Source organism: Nannobrachium achirus (genome assembly GCF_963921795.1).
Source record: "Nannobrachium achirus genome assembly, chromosome: 7".
In the NCBI taxonomy this organism is placed as follows: Eukaryota; Metazoa; Chordata; class Actinopteri; order Myctophiformes; family Myctophidae; genus Nannobrachium; species Nannobrachium achirus.
This window is the reverse complement of record NC_137816.1, coordinates 99577-122970: the sequence shown is the minus strand read 5'-3', so window position 1 is coordinate 122970 and position 23394 is coordinate 99577. Positions and strand designations below refer to the sequence as shown.

Sequence of the window (23394 nt, the reverse complement as noted above, 5' to 3'; positions counted from 1 at the left end):
CTATATCTGACACAGAGACACTGAGGAGTTAAGCCCCCAGCAGTTGAACCCAGCATATAGCAGTTCAGTGAATGTGGTCTGGAAGGTGTACAGGTGCGTCAGTGTGTCAGAGGACACTGTGTAGAAGGACAGAGTGCCTGCAGGACAGTCTACATACACTGATACTCTACCGAGGTCAGGGGAGGTTCTGACAGGGAGAACAGTTTCATTCTTATTGTGACTCACAGTGTACCTCTTATTAATACCATCACATTCCAGACACCAGGACACGTCATTGTATCCAAACTCACTGTCATCACCCTGTCTATTGATTCCTCTATATGTCACTGCTATAGAAACATCTCTACTCCACTCTGCCTCCCAATAAAAGCGTCCAGTCAGACTCTCTCTACACATCACCTGTCTCCAGTCCTTAAATCTGTCTGGATGATCAGGATACTGATTCCCTCCATCACGTGTCACCTTCCTGTTGTTCTCAGACAGAATGAGGTCTCTGTTTGTTGTGTTTGGATCCAGTGTGAGTTCACAAACATCTGATGAGAAAACAACACACACCACCAGTTTACTATCATATATAACAATAAAATATATGATATTAATATATTAATAATAGTTTACGGTACTTTTACTTGGGAATTTGATTACTTGAGTATGTTGTTCTTTTCATACTTGCTATAAAATTAGCTATGTAAAATACCATATCTACACGCTCACAATGTGTTGCAGTGCGAGCTTGCAGACCTGCCATTTTTGGTCTTTTAAGTATATTGGATGTCAATACTTTTGTACTTTTACTCAAGTAAAATATTGAATACAGGACTTTACTCTAACAGGGTATATATATATATATATATATATATATATATATATATATATATATACACACACCGCAAAATCCACTTCACATGTATTTTATTGCAACTCACATTTTAAGCATTGTAAAATTACAAATTCTGTTTTCCAAATCTTACATAGCTACACATCTCAAACTGTGGATCACAAAATAAAACACAAGTTGCAAATATTATCAAAATGTTCATACTAAAGTGGCTTTTTTCAGCGACACAACAAAGAAGAAAATCTACTTTATTATCGCCCTTTATCTGTCCCAGCAACACACTCTCGCAGGACTCTAGCGCAAGTAAACACACTCTCGCGGGATCTATAGCACCAGTAAATAGGACGTTCGCGACATTTGCCGCCAGAGCCGGCGCCCACTTAGGAGGCTATTTGTAGGCTTTGTGTAAAACTACGCTACTCGACCTCAGGGAGTGTTTCTTGTCAAATTACTCATATGATTATGATCATCTTTATTCACAGTAGGATGTTAATGAGTGAATGTCACATGTTGTTTGTGCTGCTTTGATTTAATGAATAAAACAGAATAAACACTTACACTTCCTCACACCTGGTTTCAGCCTCTTCTCTCCACTATGGTCCACACTGTGGGAGGAAAACAGACAAAGTCAGGCCTTCATAGTCTATAGTAGAGGTTCTAAAACATGTTTGTTTCAGGTCACCCTGTAAATAACGTATTAATCCATGGCACGCATGAATTACATTGTTACTTTACAGTACCTTACATTTATGTCAAATATGTAAATCTTCCCCCCTAAAGATACAATATGTCAACATTTGACAGAATATCTGTTTCCATTAGGACAGATCAAAAATAACTTTTATATTTGGCGTTTAACCACTTAAACCCCCTATTCTGGGGGGAACATTCACCAAAAATAGCAGATCAACAAGCTCACAACATGTCACAATGTGACTCATTGTGAGGTTGCAGATCTGCTATATTAGGTGAAGACACCTAGTGTACTGCAGGCAACTCAGGTCTGTTTTACTATAACTACAAGTGGTTAAGCTGAAGTGTTATTGATAAATTCCAAATATTATCAAAGTATTCGCCACAGCAGAAACCATGGCCTTTAGTCACTGTTGTGTAGAAACCTTGTATCTCCATAATATCCATATTAAACCTTTTACATTCTTCGTATAGCTAGTATACGCTACTTAGTCATACAAGAGCGTAAGAGAAAAATTGTGAAAGTAGCCATTCTACAAACTTACAACATGGCACATTGTGACGTGTTGTGAGTTTGTAGATCGTCTATTTTCACTATTTTAAGATGTTTTTAAAAATAATAAGAAAGGTTTCCACCCAACATATTGATAATGATTTTATATCATGAAACATTAAACAATACTATACAGCATGGTTATTCAACTATAGAAATTAAAATGATTTACCCACACATGTATGTTACTTTAGAGTAATCACTGTGTATAAATAGTTTTGTCTTATTTTCACAAATACATGTGACCCTTTACTGTCTGTCAGTCAGTACATCGACCATGTTGTGATGGAGTGGAGTCTCGAAGCAGAGTGCATTTTCACATTAAAGGAAATTTTTTAAGCTGATTGCCTAATAGCTTACCTTATGAATACCTCTTCCCTTAAATCCAGCCTTAAGGAAAGCTTAAGGGAAGCTTCCCTTATCGAAACATGTGACTTCCATAGGGAATGCAACGGAACCTTAAGCCCCGCCTCCCCCCAGGTTTTTGAAAAGGGATAAAACCTAAAAGTCTGTGGACAGCACCATAATCTTTCATGGATAAATATGACTTATGGGGGCTAGTAGTGTCTAAAAAAGCGTATTGTGTCTAAAAAAAGACACATAGGCACTTGTACACATGCCCGCATGCAATAAACAATGGAAAGAAGTAAATGAAAACATTTTAACACTAACCTTTTCTTTTTTCTAAGTACAATCTAAAATATTGTTGTAAAAAAAAAGTTGTCCTTTAAGCACCAACATTCATATTAATGTTTAGAATTGATGAAAGGGACAAATTGTCTAGGGCACAGAACAGTTGAAAAGCCCTGCTATACAGCATCATCGTATTATTTCGCTCCTCTAAACCTACTAGAAGCCATTTGCAGCGTGTCTTTCCCTACCTGAGAGTCTTCAATCCCCAGCCTGGATCCTGCACTCCAGCAGAGAGATGCTCCACACAGTTTCCCAAGTGATTATAGCTCAAATCAAGCTCTTTCAGGTGGGAGGGGTTGGATCTCAGAGCTGAGACCAGAGCAGAACAGCCTTCCTCTGAGACCATACAGCCTGACAACCTACACACGCACGCACGCGCACACGCACGCACGCACGCACGCACGCACGCACGCACGCACACACACACACACACACACACACACACACACACACACACACACACACACACAACATGGTTGTTATTATGTGTGAAGCCTGTCAACATTAATTTGGTTTGTCATTTGCATGTTTGCATGAAAAGAAAATCGTACTCAGGACCAGCAATGTACAATAAATAACTATCAATAAATATGCATAAAATCCTCAGCATAAAACTGAGCAGCATATTAAAAACAGTAGTAGCATATCCAGCATTTATTAGACGATATTACATGGCAGCATTGACATACTATATTAACAGTACAGCAAGGCAGAACTGTGAAAGTGCATTTATTGTGGATTAGAGTTCAACAGTCTAACATCATTTTTAGCTTTGATGCAGCCCCTTGCCCGTTGGGAGCGGGTCAACAGCTTATGGGCCGGGTGAGTGGGGTCCTCTATGAGTGTGGTTGCTATAGGCAACACACTATTGTTCTAGGTCTGGGAACTTTTATACAGCTAAAGTGAACCTGTTTTTGTTAACCTTTTGACAGAAGTTATCTGAGTTGAGAATTCCAGATATCTTGGACAATATTAAGTCCAATCAGACAATATCACAATATAAAATATAAATGGCCAGCGTCAGTGTGACCATAATTCCCCAGAATTGCACCTTTCTAGTTATAATTACAATAGCTATTGTCAGGCTTTGTCTGGTGTTCTGTACATGTTCAGGGATACTGACCTGAGTGTCTCCAGCGTACAGTCTGGACTCCCCAGTCCAGCAGAGAGTTTTTTCACTCCAGAATCGGTCAATTCATTGTTACTAAGATCCATTTCCTTCAAACTAGAGGAGTTGGAGCTGAAGAGTGATGATAACTCTTCACAGCATGTCTCTGACAGGTTACAGCCACTCAGCCTGGAGAAACATTAGTGATACAATAATGTGTTCATTAGTGATAAAAAAACATTACCATGTTGTCTTTATTTTTTTCTATAAAAGAAATATAGCATAATGTATCCCGTATCAGACTTTGTCTGCCTCCCTCTAAAATTCTATATTAAATAGTCAGGCTAATTTACCGTACACATGCCAAAGGGGCATGGTGTTCTGTACATGTTCAGGAATACTGACCTGAGTGTCTCCAGTGTACAGTCTGGACTCCCCAGTCCAGCAGAGATTTTTCTCACTCCTGAATCGGTCAATTCATTGTTACTGAGATCCAGTTCCTTCAAACTAGTGGAGTAGGAGCTGAAGAGTGATGATAGCTCCTCACAGGATGTCTCTGACAGTTTACAGCCACTCAGCCTGGAGAAACATTAGTGATACAATAATTTGTTCATTAGTGATAAAAAAAACATTACCATGTTGTCTTTATTTTTTTCTATAAATGAAATATAGCATAATGTATCGTGTCTGCTTCCCTCTAATATATATATATATGTGTGTGTGTGTGTGTGTCCCAATCTCATGGAGGGGCAGTCATCTCGGAAAGTACAGCTTTAGACAGGGACTGAAAATACCGATAAAGCCACTAAAGCATTTCATAAATATCAGGCTACATTTCACTTAAACGCCAGAGCTTAACTCTGCATGTAAATAAGACTTTTTTTTAATTAATGTGAGAGATCGGGACATAATTCTGTTGGTCCTCCCAGAATACAGCTAACATGCTAGTTATCACCACCCTGTGTTAGCCATTTGTAGCCAAATGCGGTAATATCGGCGCTCCATTACCTAGCGTTGCAAATCACAGTATTTATCCTGTTAATGTAGTGCCACGTATGTTCCAAATGAACCACGTTACGTTGTTATAATGATTTAATCTATTATTTATTTATTTATTTATTTATTATTGCGCTGTTCTGGCGCTGTTCTTCTTCTCGAGTTTGGAAAAAAAGGATCCGTTCCGTTTCCTGCCTGAGCCGGATGCGAGCCGAGTCCTTTGTTGTCACTGCTTAGCATTGACTCAGAAAAGTGTCATGATCGTAAACTGTCTAGTTTTAACGTTCAGAGCGTTTTCTTTTTGGACAATAAAAACATTGACAGCCAGGGGAAAAAAATCCATGAAGGACACGGAATGCAATCGTTCACTCGCCGTTGGAAAATTGACTTAGTAGACTATTCTGGATGACTGGCTGATGAGTGGCTAACGCTAACGTTAGCTAGCGCTAGCTGCAGGCTAACGTAGGCATCTGTTGTATAAAACGCGACCAAACTCTATTTTTGCTCTTCTACAAGCTCACAACGCGAGGCGGTTAAGCGTAGCCTGTAGATTGTGGTTTATTATCAGAGTCAGATGATCCTTCAATCTGACTGAAGTTACACAAACACTCGATGATGTTACATAAAGCACAGTTAGCACAGTTAGCCGACCAATTTCGATAGGGCATGAGTTCTGGTGTTGCGCACGTGCATTCCCGTAGAGCAACGTAGAGTAGACGAAAACTGTGCCCCATAGAACTTTGTGCCTCTATAGGAAGACATACTTTCCTTTTCTCATAAAAGTATCAGTACTATAGGCAGTTGCCTACTGCAATGTATACTCTGTTACAAGTAGAAGTCCGGTATTAAATAAATATATATTTTAAAATAGCAGATGTACAAGCTCACAATGTGAGCTATTTTCAAATGGCCAAAATGTGTATAGGCTACAATTTGGACTATTAAAATAAAAATCTACAAAGCAATAACTAAAGTTTAAAACATACATAAACCACTTTAGCCCTATGTTATACCAAGGCTATTTAAAAATAGCCGATCTACAAGCTCACAGCTCATTGCGGTGCGACGCGTTGTGAGCTTGTAGATCTGCTATTTTCAAACATTTTGTACTTTTACTTTTGGTACTTTAAGTACATTTGGATACCAATACTTTTGTACTTTTACTCAAGTACATTTTTAATTCTGGACTTTTACTTGTAACAGAGTGATTCTACATTGCAGAATTGATACTTTTACTTAATTATAAAATGTAGGTACTTTTTCCACTACTGTGTAAACGTTTGTGTTCTCATGCCAATAAAGCTTCTTTGAATTGAATATGAATTGAAGATTGCTCCCCATGTGGTGGAGTCAGGTCATTGCAGGTTAGAAATGTATTTAAAATATCTCAAAAGTACTATTTCAGCATGGCATCATTCTATAAGCCAAAACTGTTGGGTCAATCTCCACAACCATATCATTTTGTAGCTATGATCCCCAGCTTTCAAATGAAATGAAAAAATGAAAATGAAAAAAAAAAAAAAAAAAAAATCAATGACTAGCCGCCAGCTGCGCTGGGACACATATAGTCAGGCTAATTTACACATGTATTTAAATGAGGATATGCATAGTATTCTGAAAATGTTCAGGAATACTGACCTGAGTGTCTCCAGCGTGCAATCTGGACTCCCCAGTCCAGCAGAGAGTTTTTTCACTCCAGAATCGGTCAATTCATTGTTACTGAGATCAATTTCCTTCAAACTAGAGGAGTTGGAGCTGAAGAGTGATGATAGCTCCTCACAGCATGTCTCTGACAGGTTGCAGCCTCTCAGCCTGGAGAAACATTTGTGATATAATAATGTGTTTATTAGTGATAAAAAACATTACCATGTTGTCTTTATTTTATGATTTATTTATGTAAAAGAACGATAGCATAATGTATCCAGTATCGGACTTTGTCTGCCTCCTCCTAAAAGTATATATATTTTAATAGTCAGGCTAATATCCATGTATTTAAACCAGGATATGAATGGTGTTCTGTACATGTTCAGGAATACTGACCTAAGTGTCTCCAGTGTACAGTCTGGACTCCCCAGTCCAGCAGAGAGTTTTTTCACTCCGGAATCGGTCAAATCATTGTAACTGAGATCAATTTCCTTCAAACTAGAGGAGTTGGAGAGAACTGATGATAACTCTTCACAGCATCTCTTTGAGACGTTGCATCCACTCAGCCTGGAGAAACAAACGTTTGTGGATGAAATCAATATGTTTGTGTTTTGTTTTAAAGAAACATGTTAGAAATGAATATATTATATTATATTAACAATGCTATAATTATTTTCTCATTATGTTGTCATTCCCATTCCATAAAATTCTTTGCAAGTCTATCAGCAAAATAAATTGTAAACTTTGCTTCTGTATTGTTTAACTGTTGTGCACTCACGTCTCTGTCTCCCTCTCCCTCCCTCTCCCTCTCTCTCTCTCTCTCTCTCTCTCTCTCTCTCTCTCTCTCTCACACACACACACACACACACACACACACACACACACACACACACACACACACACACACACACGCACACACACACAATTTAGATTAGTCTATGTTTCACCAAGGTGATTTGGACTGCCTTGGATATGTTGAACAAGTTTAAGAAGACTTCTGCTGATTTTAATGAACTTTCGCTTAAGCTCTCTGGGAGTGATAACCCTTAACCAATTTTGTATGTGTCATTATAAATTATAAAAATTCAAACATTTTCAAACGTGATAAACTTTTTTCTTTCAAAAATAGCAAAAATGGCATATACAGGTATACAAGCTCACTTCACATGCTGGTAGCTGTAGATCTGCTATTTTCACTATTTGTCATATGAGGAGTGTTGAAATAGTTTAATGCTTGAATTATCTTCACTATAACAGAACAATGATATAATATATTAAATGTATCCAGTTATCAGGGCACTTACAATGCTCTACTCGAGGCTTTGACCAGTGGCAGCAGCCCCAGGAGAGCCTTCTCTGAAGCTTGGTATTTCTTCAGGTCAAACACATCCAGATCCTTTCCTGATGACAGCAACATGGCAGCTATAGTTGACCACTGAGCAGGAGAGAGTTTCTCTGTGGAGAGACTTCCTGAACTCAGGGACTGTTGGATCTCCTCTTCTAGGGAGTGATCATTGAGCTCATTCAGACAGTGGAACAGATTGATGCTTCTCTCTGGCGAGGGATTCTCCCTTATCTTCTTCTTGATGTACTTGACAGTGTTCTGATTGGTCTGATTGCTACTTCCTGTCTCTCCCAACATATTGATGCTCTCTGGAGATTGATTTTCATTGACCTTGGCTGTTTCCTGATTGGCCTGTGGTCTACTTCCTGTCTGTCCCAACAGTCTTTGTAAGAGACTCTGATTGGTCTCCAATGAGAGGCCCAGCAGGAAACGGAGGAACAAATCCCAGTGTCCATCTTCACTCTGTGAGGCCATATCTACAGCACTCTGGTAGAGGTGTTTGATCTTAGATTTGCCTCTAAATAGCTTGGACCACATGGAGGTTGACAGTAGGTTGACACCATCTTTGATGAATGTGTCAAAGACATAAAGAGCAGCCAGAAACTCCTGAACACTCAGATGAACAAAGCAGAACACCTCTTCCTTGTACCATCCACCCTTCACCTCTTTAAATGTCTGGGTGAACACTCCTGAGTACACAGTTGCATCTATGATATTAATGCCACACTCAATCAGATCTTCTTCATAGAAGATCAGGTTGCCTTTCTTCAGCTGTTCAAAGGCCAGTTTTCCCAGAGACAGAATGGCCCTTGTATTCTTCTCTGGATTCCAGTCAGCATGTCTCTGATCTTTGTCATGATACTTCACATTGGTCTGTTCAGACTGAACATCCATGAAACGGAGGTACATGTCAGTCAGTGTCTTTGGCAGTGATATTTTCACCGCTTTTTTCAACATGTTCTCCAGAACTGCAGCAGTGATCCAACAGAAGACTGGAATGTGACACATGATGTGGAGGCTTCGTGATGTTTTGATGTGTGAAGTGACTGTTCTGGCCTGGTTCTCATCATCACTGAATCTCTTCATGAAGTATTCATCCTTTTGGGGGTCAGTGAACCCTCTGACCTCTGTCACCCTGTCAACATAAACTTTTGGGATCCGGGTGGCTGCTGCAGGTCGTGTGGTTATCCAGATGCGAGCAGAGGGAAGCAGGTGACCACTGATGAGGTTTGCCAATAACACGTCCACTGATGTTGGCTTTGTTTCATCAGTCCAGATATTATTTACCTGGAACTGTAGAGGAGGCCGAAACTCATCTAGACCATCAAAGATGAACAGAACTTTGGAACTGTTGAAGGTGGAGATTCCTGCTTCCTTGATTTCATGAAAAAAGTGATGAATTAGTTCCACCAGGGTATAAGTCGTCTTCATTTTCAAATTCAGCTCTCGGAAAGTGAAAGGAAATACAAAGTCGATATCCTGGTTGGCTTTGTCTTCAGCCCAGTCCAGAGCGTACTTCTGAGTTAAGACTGTTTTGCCAATACCAGCCACCCCCTTTGTCATCACTGTTCTGATTGGTTTATTTTGTCCAGGTAAAGGCTTAAAGATGTCTTCTGATGTGATTGGTATTTCTAGTCCGGCTGGTTTCCTGGATGCTGTTTCAATCTGTCTGATCTCATGTTCTTTATTGACCTCTCCACTGTCTCCCTCTGTGATGTAGAGCTCTGTGTAGATCTTGTTCAGAAGTGTTTTTGGTCCTCCTTTTGGGATCCACTCCAACAAACACTCAAATTTCTCCTTCAGATTATACTTGAGTTGTTGATACACAGGATCAGGAGTTTCTAAATGACCAAAGAACAAAACATGTTATGGTAGATGTGGTCCTCCAATGAGAGCTTTTGGTCATTCTAATGATAAAAGGGAATCATGTTTCTGCTGCTGTAGACATTGAGCTATGGAAAAGCAGTTTGATCTCAGTTGATCTAAATTATTGACAAGGATTAACCACTCAAGCCGAACATGATTTGTCATACTACAAACAACGGAAATAGGCAATCTACCAGCTCACACTCATCGCTGAGCTATGTAAAAGTATTTTGTTTGACGTCTGATCTACATTATTTACTAATTAACCACTTAAACTGCTGATATACAAGCTCACAACATGTCAGGCTGAAACACCTTTTGAGCTCATTTTTTTTTTATTAAAAAAAAAGTATTGTGTTAACGTGTGGTTTGGAAAATATATACCCAATTTAATCCCCAACATAGGAATGGCAGAAAACGCAAATAGAAAATGGCTGCTGAAACCAATGATACATCATAGCTAAATTAATAAACACTAGACAAGTAATAACAAAAGAGAAACATCTTGTACATACTATGTTCTGGTGGATCACTGTCTGGTGATGGAAAAACTCTTAGTGGATACTCTATGACACGCACGCACGCACGCAGGCAGGCAGGCACGCACGCAAGCGCACACACACACACACACACACACACACACACACACACACACACACACACACACACACACACACATTAATTTAAGTCTACCTAGAATGAATTGCACATCGCCTGACTATGAATACGTATAGTAGGGCATTTTTTCATCAGTGAAAAGATTATTCTGTTTTTTCCTGTTTATTTTAATGTTCCAACCTCCCCCCACTCTCCCCCCTCTACAAAGCTACTGTCAGACCCCTAGTTATACCCAGCTTCATTCATTTCGCCATCACCCAGCAGTACAATTGACCGAATTCACGACACGCAACTTCTTGGTGCTGACGTCACAGTTGAAGGGGAAAAATACTAATATCCCATAGAGTTAACACAGAAATCGCAAATTTAATGCAATTTCCGAAAAGTAATGTATAAAATACAGCTAGCATGATCAAGAAAACAAGATAGTAAAAGGCACAAAGCGTTATAATTTACTTTACCGTTCGAAATAATGATTTGTTGGCTTTAAGTCCAGCAATTTCTATGTTATTTTACCCTCCAAAGCTGACGTCAGCACCAGGAAGTTGCTGAGAAATTCCCTGAGTGCGCGTGCGTGGGCGGGCCGTGAATAGGGTCTATATACAGTATAGTACCCGTACAGTGAAGGCGATATGTGACGTAAGTCATCAATCATATTAGCATATATATTTTAGTTCTCTCTTTTTAGGGCCCGAGCACACACAGTGTGTTGACGACCCTATTGTTTTTGCAAAGATTATTATTCCGCCGAATGAATCGCGTTTTTGAGCCGCAAAACGTACTCCAAAAGTTGTGCAACTTTGCACACACATCACAAGTGGCGAAAAATTTCGTATTTAAAAAAAATCAAAAGGGGGCGTGGCCTAATGGCTCAATAGCGCCCCCTACAAAACTTCGTGCCTCAAGCCCCACCATACGGTTTCACCTACATGTACGAAAATCGGTACACGCCTGTATCATGTCAGGACTCACAAAAAAGTCTCTTGGCGCCATGTCCGAAACCAAACAGGAAGTCAGCCATTTTGACTAATTAGTGGCGTTTTGGTGCATTTTTGGCCGTTTTCACAGGTCGCACTTTAACGAACTCCTCCTAGGGAGTTAATCGGCTCAACTTCAAGTTCGCTCGGCATACTCAAGACACCTTAACGATGAAAAGTTGTGCGAATCGTGAGTTTTCATAAAACGGCGTGCCCGTGGTGAAGCATCAAACTTCCTTCGCCAAACAGGAAGTGCCCTTCGCCAAACAGTAAGTGTATCTATAAATCATGAACCGTTTGTCGTACAGACTCGTGGCTGGTGTCATATGACTTGATTAAGAGTCCTTAACCATATTTGGCAATTCCTTCGCCAAACAGGAAGTGCCCTTCGCCAAACAGGAAGTGCCTCTATAAATCATGAACCGTTTGTCGTAGAGACTCGTGGCTGGTGTCATATGACTTGATTAAGAGTCCTTAAGCATATTTGGCACTTCCTTCGCCAAACAGGAAGTGCCCTTCGCCAAACAGGAAGTGCCTCTATAAATCTTAAACCGTTTGTCGTACAGACTCGTGGCTGGTGTCATATGACTTGATTAAGAGTCCTTAACCATATTTGGCACTTCCTTCGCCAAACAGGAAGTGCCCTTTGCCAAACAGGAAGTGCCTCTATAAATCATGAACCGTTTGTCGTACAGACTCGTGGCTGGTGTCATATGACTTTATTAAGAGTCCTTAACCATATTTGGCACTTCCTTCGCCAAACAGGAAGTGCCCTTCGCCAAACAGGAAGTGCCTCTTTATCTCATGAACCGTTTGTTGTGAAGACGCGTGGGTGGCATCATATGACTTGATTAAGAGTCCTTAACCTTAATTGGCACTTCCTTCGCCAAACAGGAAGTGCCCTTCGCCAAACAGGAAGTGCCTCTATAAATCATGAACCGTTCGCAGTACAGACTCGTGGCTGGTGTCACGTGACTTGGTTAAGAGCCCTTTACCATATTTGGCACTTCCTTTGCCAAACAGGAAGTGCCCTTCGACAAACAGGAAGTGCCTCTTTATCTCATGAACCGTTTGTCGTACAGACACATGGGTGGCATCATATGACTTGATTAAGAGTCCTTAACCTTAATCGGCACTTCCTTCGCCAAACAGGAAGTGCCCTTCACCAAACAGGAAGTGCCTCTTTATCTCATGAACCGTTTGTCGTACAGACGTGTGGGTGGCGTCATATGGCTTGATTAAGAGTCCTTCAGCTTAATTGGTTAAACTAGCCCCGCCCCCTCTTCTGATTGGCTGCTGCCCCTTGTGATGTGGGTAGAGCTGCGAGGGCCTGGTCATCGCTGCTTGCAGCTTTAATTTTAATTGTATTTTATTTTTATTTTTGGCATGTCATCACCCGTATGAATAAAGTTCTCAAACTCACTGACCTTCAGGATCACGCTCACGCTTAGACTCAGGTGAAGAAAACATGTTCCGTATACGATCTGAGATGAAATTCAAACACAGTGACAACATGACATGACACGACACGACATGCAGTAACATTAGCGGTGCCCTAAGGTACCTCCACATATAAAAACATTTAAAAACATACATTTGAAGAACAAAAAAACAGTAACATAAAACTAAATTAAACTTTAGATTCCATTTATATAAACTATACTTTGGACATAAACATACAAGTAACAAGCGAGAAGAGATTTCCCCCAAAACACGCACGCACGCACGCACGCACGCACGCACGCACGCACGCACGCACGCACGCACGCACGCACGCACGCACGCACACACACACACACACACACACACACACACACACACACACACACTGATCGGTTAAACAGCTGAGCTGTCTGTGAAAGACACACCCAGACTGTGTGTTATACAACTGTGAGAGGATGGGCACAGCTGAGTGAGGTTAGAAGAGTGAAGCCACAGACAATCAGTGACACGCCACAGACACATGACTGAGTGTTACAGCAAATGTGTAACTCTAAGTTACACATTTGGTATAACACTCAGTCACATGTGTCTGTGGAGTGTTACTAACTTACAAACTTTTGTGACCTGCCTTCATGGATGGAATGGGAGGGAGGAACTATGGGAGGGAGGAACTGAAGTCGATAGGTAACGTAATGTTGTGTATTAGTGTGACGGACTGACTGACGGACATGAAGTGGAGGTTTTGATAGTAACTGTGACCTGATGGTCGCAACAAGCGATTGCGTGCATGAAGTCCACAATATCTCTTAAAGCTGTGGTTTTGGGGGTCCCGAGATGATTAACATAATGTGCAACATTGTTTTCTCTTTAAACAAACAAACCAACATAAAGTTTTAAGTTTATAGAGGGTATCTGCACATTTATAAAGTGACAATTTAAGGACGTTTTAATACCTCTAAAACAAATTAAACATTAGCCAAATTGTCAAGTATTTGAGGCAGAAATTGTGAAAATAGCTGATCTACATGCTCACAACAACTCGCAATGCGAAGCGTTGTGAGCATGTAGATCTGCTATTTTCACAAAAGAACTGTGTTATACAAAATGTAATTCCCAAACTCTTAGTGCTCGTAGGGTGGGGGGGTCACCTGTTAAAATATGATTATTTTGGGGGTCACGGCCCAAAAAGGTTGAGAACCACTGTCTTAACACATCGGGTGCCCAGAATTATTCAACATTTAATTTGCTGGTGCCCATGGCAACCCGCCATGTTACCTACCTTCGAAGTACTGTCGAGAAAAGTAATCCGAGTAAATGTAATCCAAGCATGTCCTGTTTATTTCGTGAAAATTTTTTCTTTCAGTCAGGACCGTTTTTTATCAATTCTAAGCCACAGTGTTTGTGTTACGGCCGGTAGAAGAGGCCGCCGTTTTGAGAAAAAAAGAAAAAAAAGAAAATAATCCGGAGAAAACTGCATTTTTGTGCAGCCGCTAAACAGGAGTCAACGAGACAGACAGCACGTCCTGGTCACGTGATTTTGCGCAGCATTTTGGGAAATGGAGTTTGTTTCATCACCGCGGTAGCCAAGTACAGTAGCTACAGTACAGTATAGTTTACTGTACAACGCGTCGAACGCGTCGATGGGCACACGTAAACATCAAAGAGATTGGCGCGTGGGCACCACGTGGGCATTTAATGTGTTAAAGTATGACGTATTCCAGCAAGTATACTGTAGATACGCCCACACCTACAGCACACATACTGTACAGCATATAACATTAAAGGCAGTGCAATGTCCGACCAACTAATGTATGTTATGTAACTTAAAATCATTAGACAAACTTACCACGAAATATCACCCCCAACACCAAGCCAACTGCAAGGAGGAGAGCAAGGAGGAGAGCAACGATGGCTCCAACAATAATGGCTTCTGTGGGTGTAGGTTTGGGTGGAGGTCCTAAGGAGAATAAAGGGTTTAATTTATTTTCAATTCAAGAATAAATAAACATGTTCTGCATGTTGTTCACAAATTGGTTAAAGGAGACATCCAGACCAAAACACATATGGGTTAAATCTGCCTTTTATCATATCCCTTCATACCTGCTTTAGTCGATTTTTTTCATAGCTGCCCCTGTTGCTAGATTTCGGCTGCCCCTGCTGCTAGATTTCGCGGGCTCTCTCATAACTAACACAGTGGATTGTCCTTAGGCTAGTGCGGTTATTACTTTAGCTTCAAAGTTAGTATTTTTTGATTGGATTGTGTTTACACAACGTCCTGATACCAACCAAACCGCTGTTTTGACCTCACAGGCACCCTTACTTGTCAAACAGACACCTCCCTCCCCTCCCTTTCTAGCCTCTCCTCTCCCTGCTCTGGTGCAGAGCAGAAGCCGTTTGACATGTAACGGTGCCTGTGAGGTCAAAACAGCGGTTTGGTTGGTCTCAGGACGTTGTGTAAACACAATCCAATCAAAAAATACTAACTTTGAAGCTAAAGAAATAACCGCACTAGCCTAAGGACAATCCACTGTGTTATGAGAGAGCCCGCGAAATCTAGCAACAGGGGCAGCCGAAATCTAGCAACAGGGGCAGCTATGAAAAAAATCAACTAAAGCAGGTATGAAGGGGTATGATAAAAGGCAGATTTAACCCTATATGTGTTTTGGTCTGGATGTCTCCTTTAAATAATGGACATTATATGAAACACACTTAAGGTTAATTAACTCTTTAGCCACCATGTGTACATGTTTTAGGTTGTTTACATTCTGCTCACAGCCATCAAAGCCATGTGTGTCTAAATCATACAGTGAAGTGAGTACTATAATACCCGCTCCAAACCTGGCTGTGCCCAGCACACGCACACTTTGGATGATTTATTTTGGCCACCGGGGAGATGGCCAGCCCATATGTGGCTCATGGGGAAATGTATTGCTTTATTTTAGTGTAAGCTCTCAAACACGCTTCCATTCATGACGATGTGACTGCTGGTGTGGTGTATTCATGTAGGCTGGTAGGCTACAGAATAAATGGTAATCCCAGTGGCCCACTGCTATGCCGTATTCTGTTTGTTCTGGTCGCAAAATAGGGGTGTTTCTTTAATATTTAAATTCAGCCGGCAATGCTGGGATCAAATGTAGGGCAGGATTGGCCAGGTAGGACAATTTCATAAATGCCAAGTGCTTCAATGTTGGCCAATGCAAAATTTGAGGAAATAAAATACAGGTATGTAGATTTTTACACTCCCTTGATACATGAGGGCCAATGTGTTCACATGGTGTAGTAAACTACAGACCTTCATGATAAAGCAGGTTGGGTTCAGGATCACTCCGCTCCATGCTGAACACGTTCTTCACTTCACAAATTAATGTTTTAACTTTCCCATCTTCATCCCTGGTGACAATCAGCCGGTTAGAGTCAGACACCATCCATTCCCCTTCATCTTTCTTCCAGAGATAGGTGATTGGTCCTGACTCTGTGACGTCTGCATACTCCCCATGAAAGAAACAGTCCACTTCACAGCTGGTGGAGCTAGAATCGCAAGGTTCCTTTGTGGCCACGACTGGCTTTGGAACTTTCTCTGTTGAGGAAACAGAATGAAGACAACTTACTGCTGATGTTGTCTCCAGACTGCAGTTAAAACAAAACACATGTTGCCTTTCTGATCTTCCTCAGGTAAGGTTTATGGCGCAGATATATATCAAAATCATCACGCGGGCCAGACAGGACACCGCTGTTCTAGAGGGATTCAAACACAGTTCGCATTTTACCAACACACCCACCAGCGTCAAACAATGTGATTCACTGCTTAAATGTACGTGTGCTTTTATGGTTAAAGAAGCCATTGTCACACTGCTATGAGTCACAATACATGTTCTTTTCATATGCACCCATATGTTCCCAGACAAGTTTAAAAAAGGTTCTGGTATTTTACAACTTTGTAGAATAGAGCAGAGCACCGATTCTCTTCACTATCACAGACTGTACAAAACATAATCTTCCTATTGTTACCCTTTTTCCCCATTGATCTGGATCCCCCACCCCTACACATTCTATTAACCAAAACTTCAATTCAAATGAACATTTATGTGGACAGAAAACATTGTATATTATGGTAGACCCATGATGACACATGATCTTCACAGGACACAGTTCATACTCACTCATCTGTTTAACCGTGTAAGTCTTGTTCAGCAGTCGACCGTTGATGTAAACAGAGTATTCTCCAATGTCTTCTATGGTCATATTGTTGATGACCAACTGTCCGGTTTCTTTATCCAGTTCTGTGCGTTTTTTAAATGTCCCGTAGTAATCCACATCAGGACCAAAACCCAGATCCCATTCTACTGCTTTATTGGGTTCATGTTTCCACAGGATGCCAGTGATGGGTTTAGTAACAGAGCTAGTGTCTGGAAGCAGGCGAAGGACTCGGATTCCTTGTGGTGGAATGTAAATCCCATCTTGTTGAGCTGTGGAGAGAAGATTATTTCAGTCAATTTGAACAGATAAAGTCAACAATGAGCAGGGACGTGCTGGCCATTGGGAAAAGCGGGACAACTCCCGAACGGCTGGTTCATTCCCGTCCGGTCCAGGCCGGCCATTAGGAAAAGAATACAAATAAAATGTCGGCCTTTGTTCCATTTTGGGGGCTGGGCGGCCAACAAAGTAAATCGTCACTGTCGGGCAGAAACCTTGTATCTCCAAGTTTCAAATTTGGTAATTTTTTTCGCAAAGCAAAGCCCTGTTTCATCATACAAGGGCAAGGCCGTTGCACAAAAGTAGTGAAAACAGCAGATCTACAAGCACACAACGCCTCGCACCGCGAGGCGTTGTGCGCTTGTAGATCGGCTGTTTTCACTAGTTTAAATCATTTTTTAAATGATAAATACAAAACAAACGGTTTTGGACACTGTAATTATTATTATTATTATTTAGCAGTGCAGAAAAACCTCCATAGATCTTTTTTTCTTTTCTTTTTTTTCACTTGAGCAAAAATGTTCTACAAGCTCACTGCCGCATAAGACTGTCTTTGTACTGGTCAGCTCCCAGTACAAAAGTATCAGACTGTGGTTGTACTGGTCAGCTCCAAGTACAACAGTATTAGATTGTGGTTGTACCGGTCAGCTCCCAGTACAACAGTAACACACTGTGGTTGTACTTGTCAGCTCCCAGTACAACAGTATCAGACTGTGGTTGTAGCATGTAGCAGGGAAGAATAACGTCATTGCGGACACACTCTCTAGGGCAGTGGGAGGTTAGGTTGGTAGGGCAGGAAGAATTAGGTTATTGGCAGTGTAAAGAAAAAATCTATTTTATATTTTCTTTATGGGGGAGATGTTAGGATGTTGTGCATCATAGGCTTACACATATCTTTCCACACACTGCACACATGGTTTGGTTATTTTATTTTATTGTTTTGGCACTGTCTCTGTACGTCATGATGGTGGAGGCCGGCTACTGGAGGCACGGCTATATGAATGGACGTCATCACGCGGGGACAAGGATAGAAGGAAGTGTTTGAAGAGCGTGGCGGTTCGTGTGTTACGAGCTGCGGCGTGGAAGACGATATAGCTTTGACTTTAACGTACATACGGAGGCCACAACTCGACGGCGGTTGCAAAAGATAAGGGACGGATGGATAGCGCTGTCCTCCGGTGCCTTATAGTTCGCAGGAGTGGAGCATAGTGGAGCTTCGCGTACGATAGAAAGTTATTGTTGACTGTCCAGCTGTTGTGAGAACCAGCGTCGTGAATGTGCAGAGACCAATACATAAAAAGAAGAAAGATCCTACAGGGGGAAAAAAAGAAGAAAATATAAAAACAACAAAAAGACCACAGGTTGTTTACCCGCATCTGAACGGACCATATCCAGCATCTCGCTCCGGCTGTGTTGGCCAATGACAGAGCTGGCCGTGGCCAGTTGGTGAGTGGACATGCAAAGTGTTGAGATTGGGGGACAGTCAGTGTTGTACCCGAACGCGTTAAAAGAACGATCGTTCACTAACGCGTTCATATTTTGGGTGAACGTGAACTGAACGTTCTTTGTTTCCGCTTGATGAACGCTATTGTCGAACGCATTCATTCTGACGTCCATGAACGGCGCTCGACGGCTCGTTCGCTCCGCGGTCTTCTGTCCTTGCGTCTTTCTTTTCATTCACATTTCACATTATGCTCCAATAACACCCAGCTGGTCTGGGTGCTTCTCTTCCTCGTTACGTCTCGCAGGTCGCAACGCAAGTAAAGCCTGACTACTTCGCCATATGACCTGTGTGTGTTGCATGCCGAAAACAGCTGATCTGCAAGCTCACAACGCGTCGCATCCACAAGACAACGTGAGCTTGTAGAGCAGCTATTTTAAACAACACTTAAACATGCAGATGGGAACGACCTTTAGAAACCTCTGACTTCACAATAAGCCCCTTTTTGACTGCGGCTTTTGCACCACACCGCACCACACCACACCACACCACACCTCACCACATCAAAATATCTACATTTTCCATTACACAAACGTAGCCCTATTGGTAAGAAACAAATGGACCCTTAAATGTGATTATAATACAATATAAATTTGTATTACAACTATCCTAAATTATAATACACTATAATGGATTATAACTGTAATACACTATAAATTATTAATGTATTACTATGATAATTATAATACACTATAATAGATTATGATAGTGGTTATAACACAATAGAATCTATTATCATGTATTACACCTATATCCTGGTGGTCTAAATGAAAAGTCAGTGAGTGGTCAGTCATTATGAGGGTGCAGGAAGACTGGGCACTAGTGGTGGGCACCTAAATATTGTGGGCACTTCAATGTTAAGTTGGATGAAATACGGTAATTGCTGTGTGTGGTTCTATTTGGGCTTTGTCAATAATTTTGACAAATAATAGCTTGCAGCAACGTAACAAAAAAAAACATTTTGAATAGCCAAAAGTATAAAAATATTATGGTTAAAAAAATAACTAAAAATAACTAAGTTAGTAGTTCATTTTGGGGAACCATGAACTTCAACATGTAGAATTATGAACTAGGAAATGAACTAGTTCATTTTAGAAGTTTTGAACTTGAACTTGAACTAGTTCGTTTTGAAAGTGAACTTTCCCAACACTGGGGACAGTGCCGTTTTGTTTTAGTTTGACATGCACACGCACACACCGCACGCACACACACACACAGCTTACTTTTAGGTCAGGGTAGTTCCTATCTATTGCTATTTAACAAGCCGATAGGATTAACTCGTGACACCGGTCAGCTCCCAGTACAATAGTAGCGACCTTAAGCAACGCTACGGCAACGGCAGATGACAACGGTAACCGGAAATGATCCGTGCTCGATAGATAAACCTGCCGTCGCCGCAGCCGTCTCTACTACGGCAGAAGGTCCCTTCCCACGTAGCTCCTACTCCGTCTGCTGCGTGTACGTGTCGCCATGGGAACCAAAGTGTTCAGTGAAAGGGGTGGGACCCCGTCGCCGCTGAGGCTTTGCTTAACCATTTTGACCGCTACGCGTCCTGAAAATCATCTAGCTTAAAGTCGCTATTATCAGACTGTGGTTGTACCGGTCCGCTCCCAGTAGTGTTGCTTTTATCGACTAAAAGTATGACAAACAATGTTTGACGACTACCTTTTTTCACTGACGAAAACAACTAAATAAAAACTAAGTTATGATTACTAAAACTAAGACTAAATATATTGACAATTTCTTCAACAAATAAAAACTATACTAGTGTGGTTGGTTGCGCTCAGGTGTTGCGCTCTGAAAATAGCAGATACAAGCTCACAACGCGTCGCTCTGCCTATAACCAGAGCCTGGTGTAGATCACAGTATACTTTGTGGGGGAGCACATCTAGCATAGTGCTTTTTTCCCACTACACCAAATCTCTTCACCAAAAATACAGGCTAATTTTGGCTGATGTCCCTGATGAGAATAGCAGGTCTACAAGCTCGCAACTGAATACCAGAATATGGATGGTGGACGTTCAAGTAGTTCAACTCAATCAACTCTTTAAATGATCAGGCACGGTGGAAAAGTGGTTCTCAAACATTTTCATGTCAAGGAGAACTGAATTGAACAAAATGTAATTCATTTGACAACCCCATCTTAAAATAATAGTTGTGCCAGGGACCTCCATAAGAGAAGATCTGTTTAATTATGATTCAATGTTCAAAATCAATCCACATTTTTCAAGATGTTTCAATATGTATCTAAATGTTTTAACAACAGCCAATCTACAAGGTTAAACTACGTACACTACAGTATTCATAATAATAGTGTAGCATGAACGCAAGGCAACAACCAGGGGGACGAACCCGGGCCGCTACTTAACAGGGCCAGTCAGCCAAAGAGCTAAGCTTGTTGGCGAACGGCCAACGCAGCACCCCGGAGCCTACAGTTGTCCCCTCTACCTGGAAGCGCGACCATGCTCGCCGGAATCCGGGGGGTCCGAACGCAACCATGGACGGCGCGTACGTTAACCAGTCAGCCAAAGAGCTAAGCTTGTTGGCGAGCACCCTGGAGCCTACAACAGTAGGCCTACTAAAGTCAATATCAGAATCACCACTGTACAGAGTAGCAGCAGTACACCAATGTTACCAGAAGAGGGCAACGTGACTCCACACGAACTGTTAACTCCCTTTCCGCACATACTGTAGTCAACAATGTGACTAGGGTTGCCAACTCCCAGAGATTCAAATAAGGGACACCTCCTGTCTTAAAAAAATAATTAAAGATTTGGGGTTTTGGGGGGGTCAAAACCCCTGGAATGCATGGAAACTGCACTTTGTCACACAGTTATACACACAATACATTACAAACACAATTGCAACGCAATTTCAACAACATTGATTGCAACAAGTCATATTCATAATCACAAGATAGAATGCTTCAACCATAGCCTACTAGACATCTATAATAATGTACTATGACACACTAACCTGAAAATTATCAATTTTCTATTTGAGTCATACAATATACTGCTACAGAGAAGGGGGAAAAGTATTAATCTACTGCCGTGAGCTCTTCAAACTTCAATACCCCATATAGTAATACACACAAACACACCTGCTGCAGGAAGCTCATTCTTTACATTTCAAAATAACGTTGGCTGTTATCTCAGCCTTGGATTTTCTTTGCAGTATTTGTATCATTAAACACACTGTTCAGCTTGTTAGTGCAGTCCATGCTTTTGTAGCTCAGTCTGTAGAGCAAAGTTAGTTGCCCGCTTGAGCAAGTCTTGTATCGGCATGTTTGTAATTTTCCTCTGTCGCTCCTATTTGACGCTGCAGCAGCATTAGCGCACATTTCCCCACACACACACACACACACACACACACACAATGTGCCACACAAGCACACACATACACACAAGCTAGCAGGCACCCCCAGGTTTCTAACAACCTTTGCATACACACAAACACACAGGCAGGCAGATGGACAGATGCACTGCCTGGTGGGTCTAAACAGCCTAAACAGCACACTGCCTGCTCTACACTTGACCCACCTAACAGTGTTTTACCGATCACCGATACGCTCCATTCTCCATGAAAAATAAAAATAAAAGGCAGAACACGGAAAGAAACCTGTGGAAAAAGTGCATTGCAGGACATTTTCAGTAAAAGAGCAGTAAATACCGAAGAGTTGAAAGTCTGTACTTTACTTAAGTATTTCAGATTTTCAATCATTTTACTTCTACTACACCACTGGCTGCTGTTCGCTATCTCCAGGGGAAAGCTCAGAAAAGCGGCCGGAAGGAGAGGTTCAGAAAGGAGCCAACAACCTTAACTTTACCTGTGACAGAAGCGCTGTAACAGTCGGTCCATGACATGTAGAGATAAATCACCATCCATGACTTCAGAGTCCACAGCGTGACTTGGAAGAATGAATGTGAGCCCGAGCAACGCGCCATCGTCTCTTCCTGCTCCTCCCTGAAGAGTAACGATTATACTTTGTTGTTTACTGAAATAATACTGAATTCAACTATTCCCCAATCACCGAATGCTATATAGTCTGGAACTCTTTTTTCATCTTAATCTGAGTTCACCCGAGGACGTTGTCACTTCCTCAAACTCACCCAGACAAAGAGTGTACAGTGCTGTAGATCAGATGACAAGGGAGGAGGAGTTTCCTCTCAACACCTCATCAGTGATGTTGCTAAGTTTTCAATGTAATGGGTCCGTAAGATGACACATAGAAACAGCAAAACGCTCCCCCCAGAGTATTTCTGCATTGCTTTGGTGATACTTTTACTCAAGTAAAACATTTGAGTACCTTTTCCACCTGGTGCTAGCTGAGCATGCACACACACACATGCACACACACGCACGCACGCACACACACAAACACACAAACACACACACACTACAGTGGCTGAGGATGAACAGAGGGACAGGGGACTCGGGACGGAGAGCATTGCAATACTATTACGTGCAGAGACACTTGGTAGAATGCAGTTGTAAATCACAGATAATTTGATTCTCCGCTTTGAAAACTGAACTTTTTATGACTTAATTACTTTATGACTCACATGAACATAATACTGGAGCCTACATGTGTGAGGTCCAACACAGCGCAGTGCATAAAGAGACTGCAGATTCTCTGCCTCTGG

General features: G+C 41.5%; 1 protein-coding gene across 1 annotated transcript; it reads right to left on the bottom strand.

Moving 5' to 3' along the window:
* LOC308288046 (uncharacterized protein) lies at positions 1-22695 on the bottom strand (the record flags this gene model as incomplete). Its single annotated transcript, XM_080729389.1, has 10 exons — positions 1-523; positions 3883-4074; positions 4291-4464; positions 6520-6693; positions 7830-9711; positions 12759-12815; positions 14621-14731; positions 16067-16351; positions 16935-17240; positions 22578-22695. 10 exons carry the CDS (start codon positions 22693-22695, stop codon positions 1-3), a joined length of 3822 nt encoding a protein of 1273 aa, XP_080585515.1.
* Between the last annotated feature and the right edge of the window lie 699 nt (positions 22696-23394).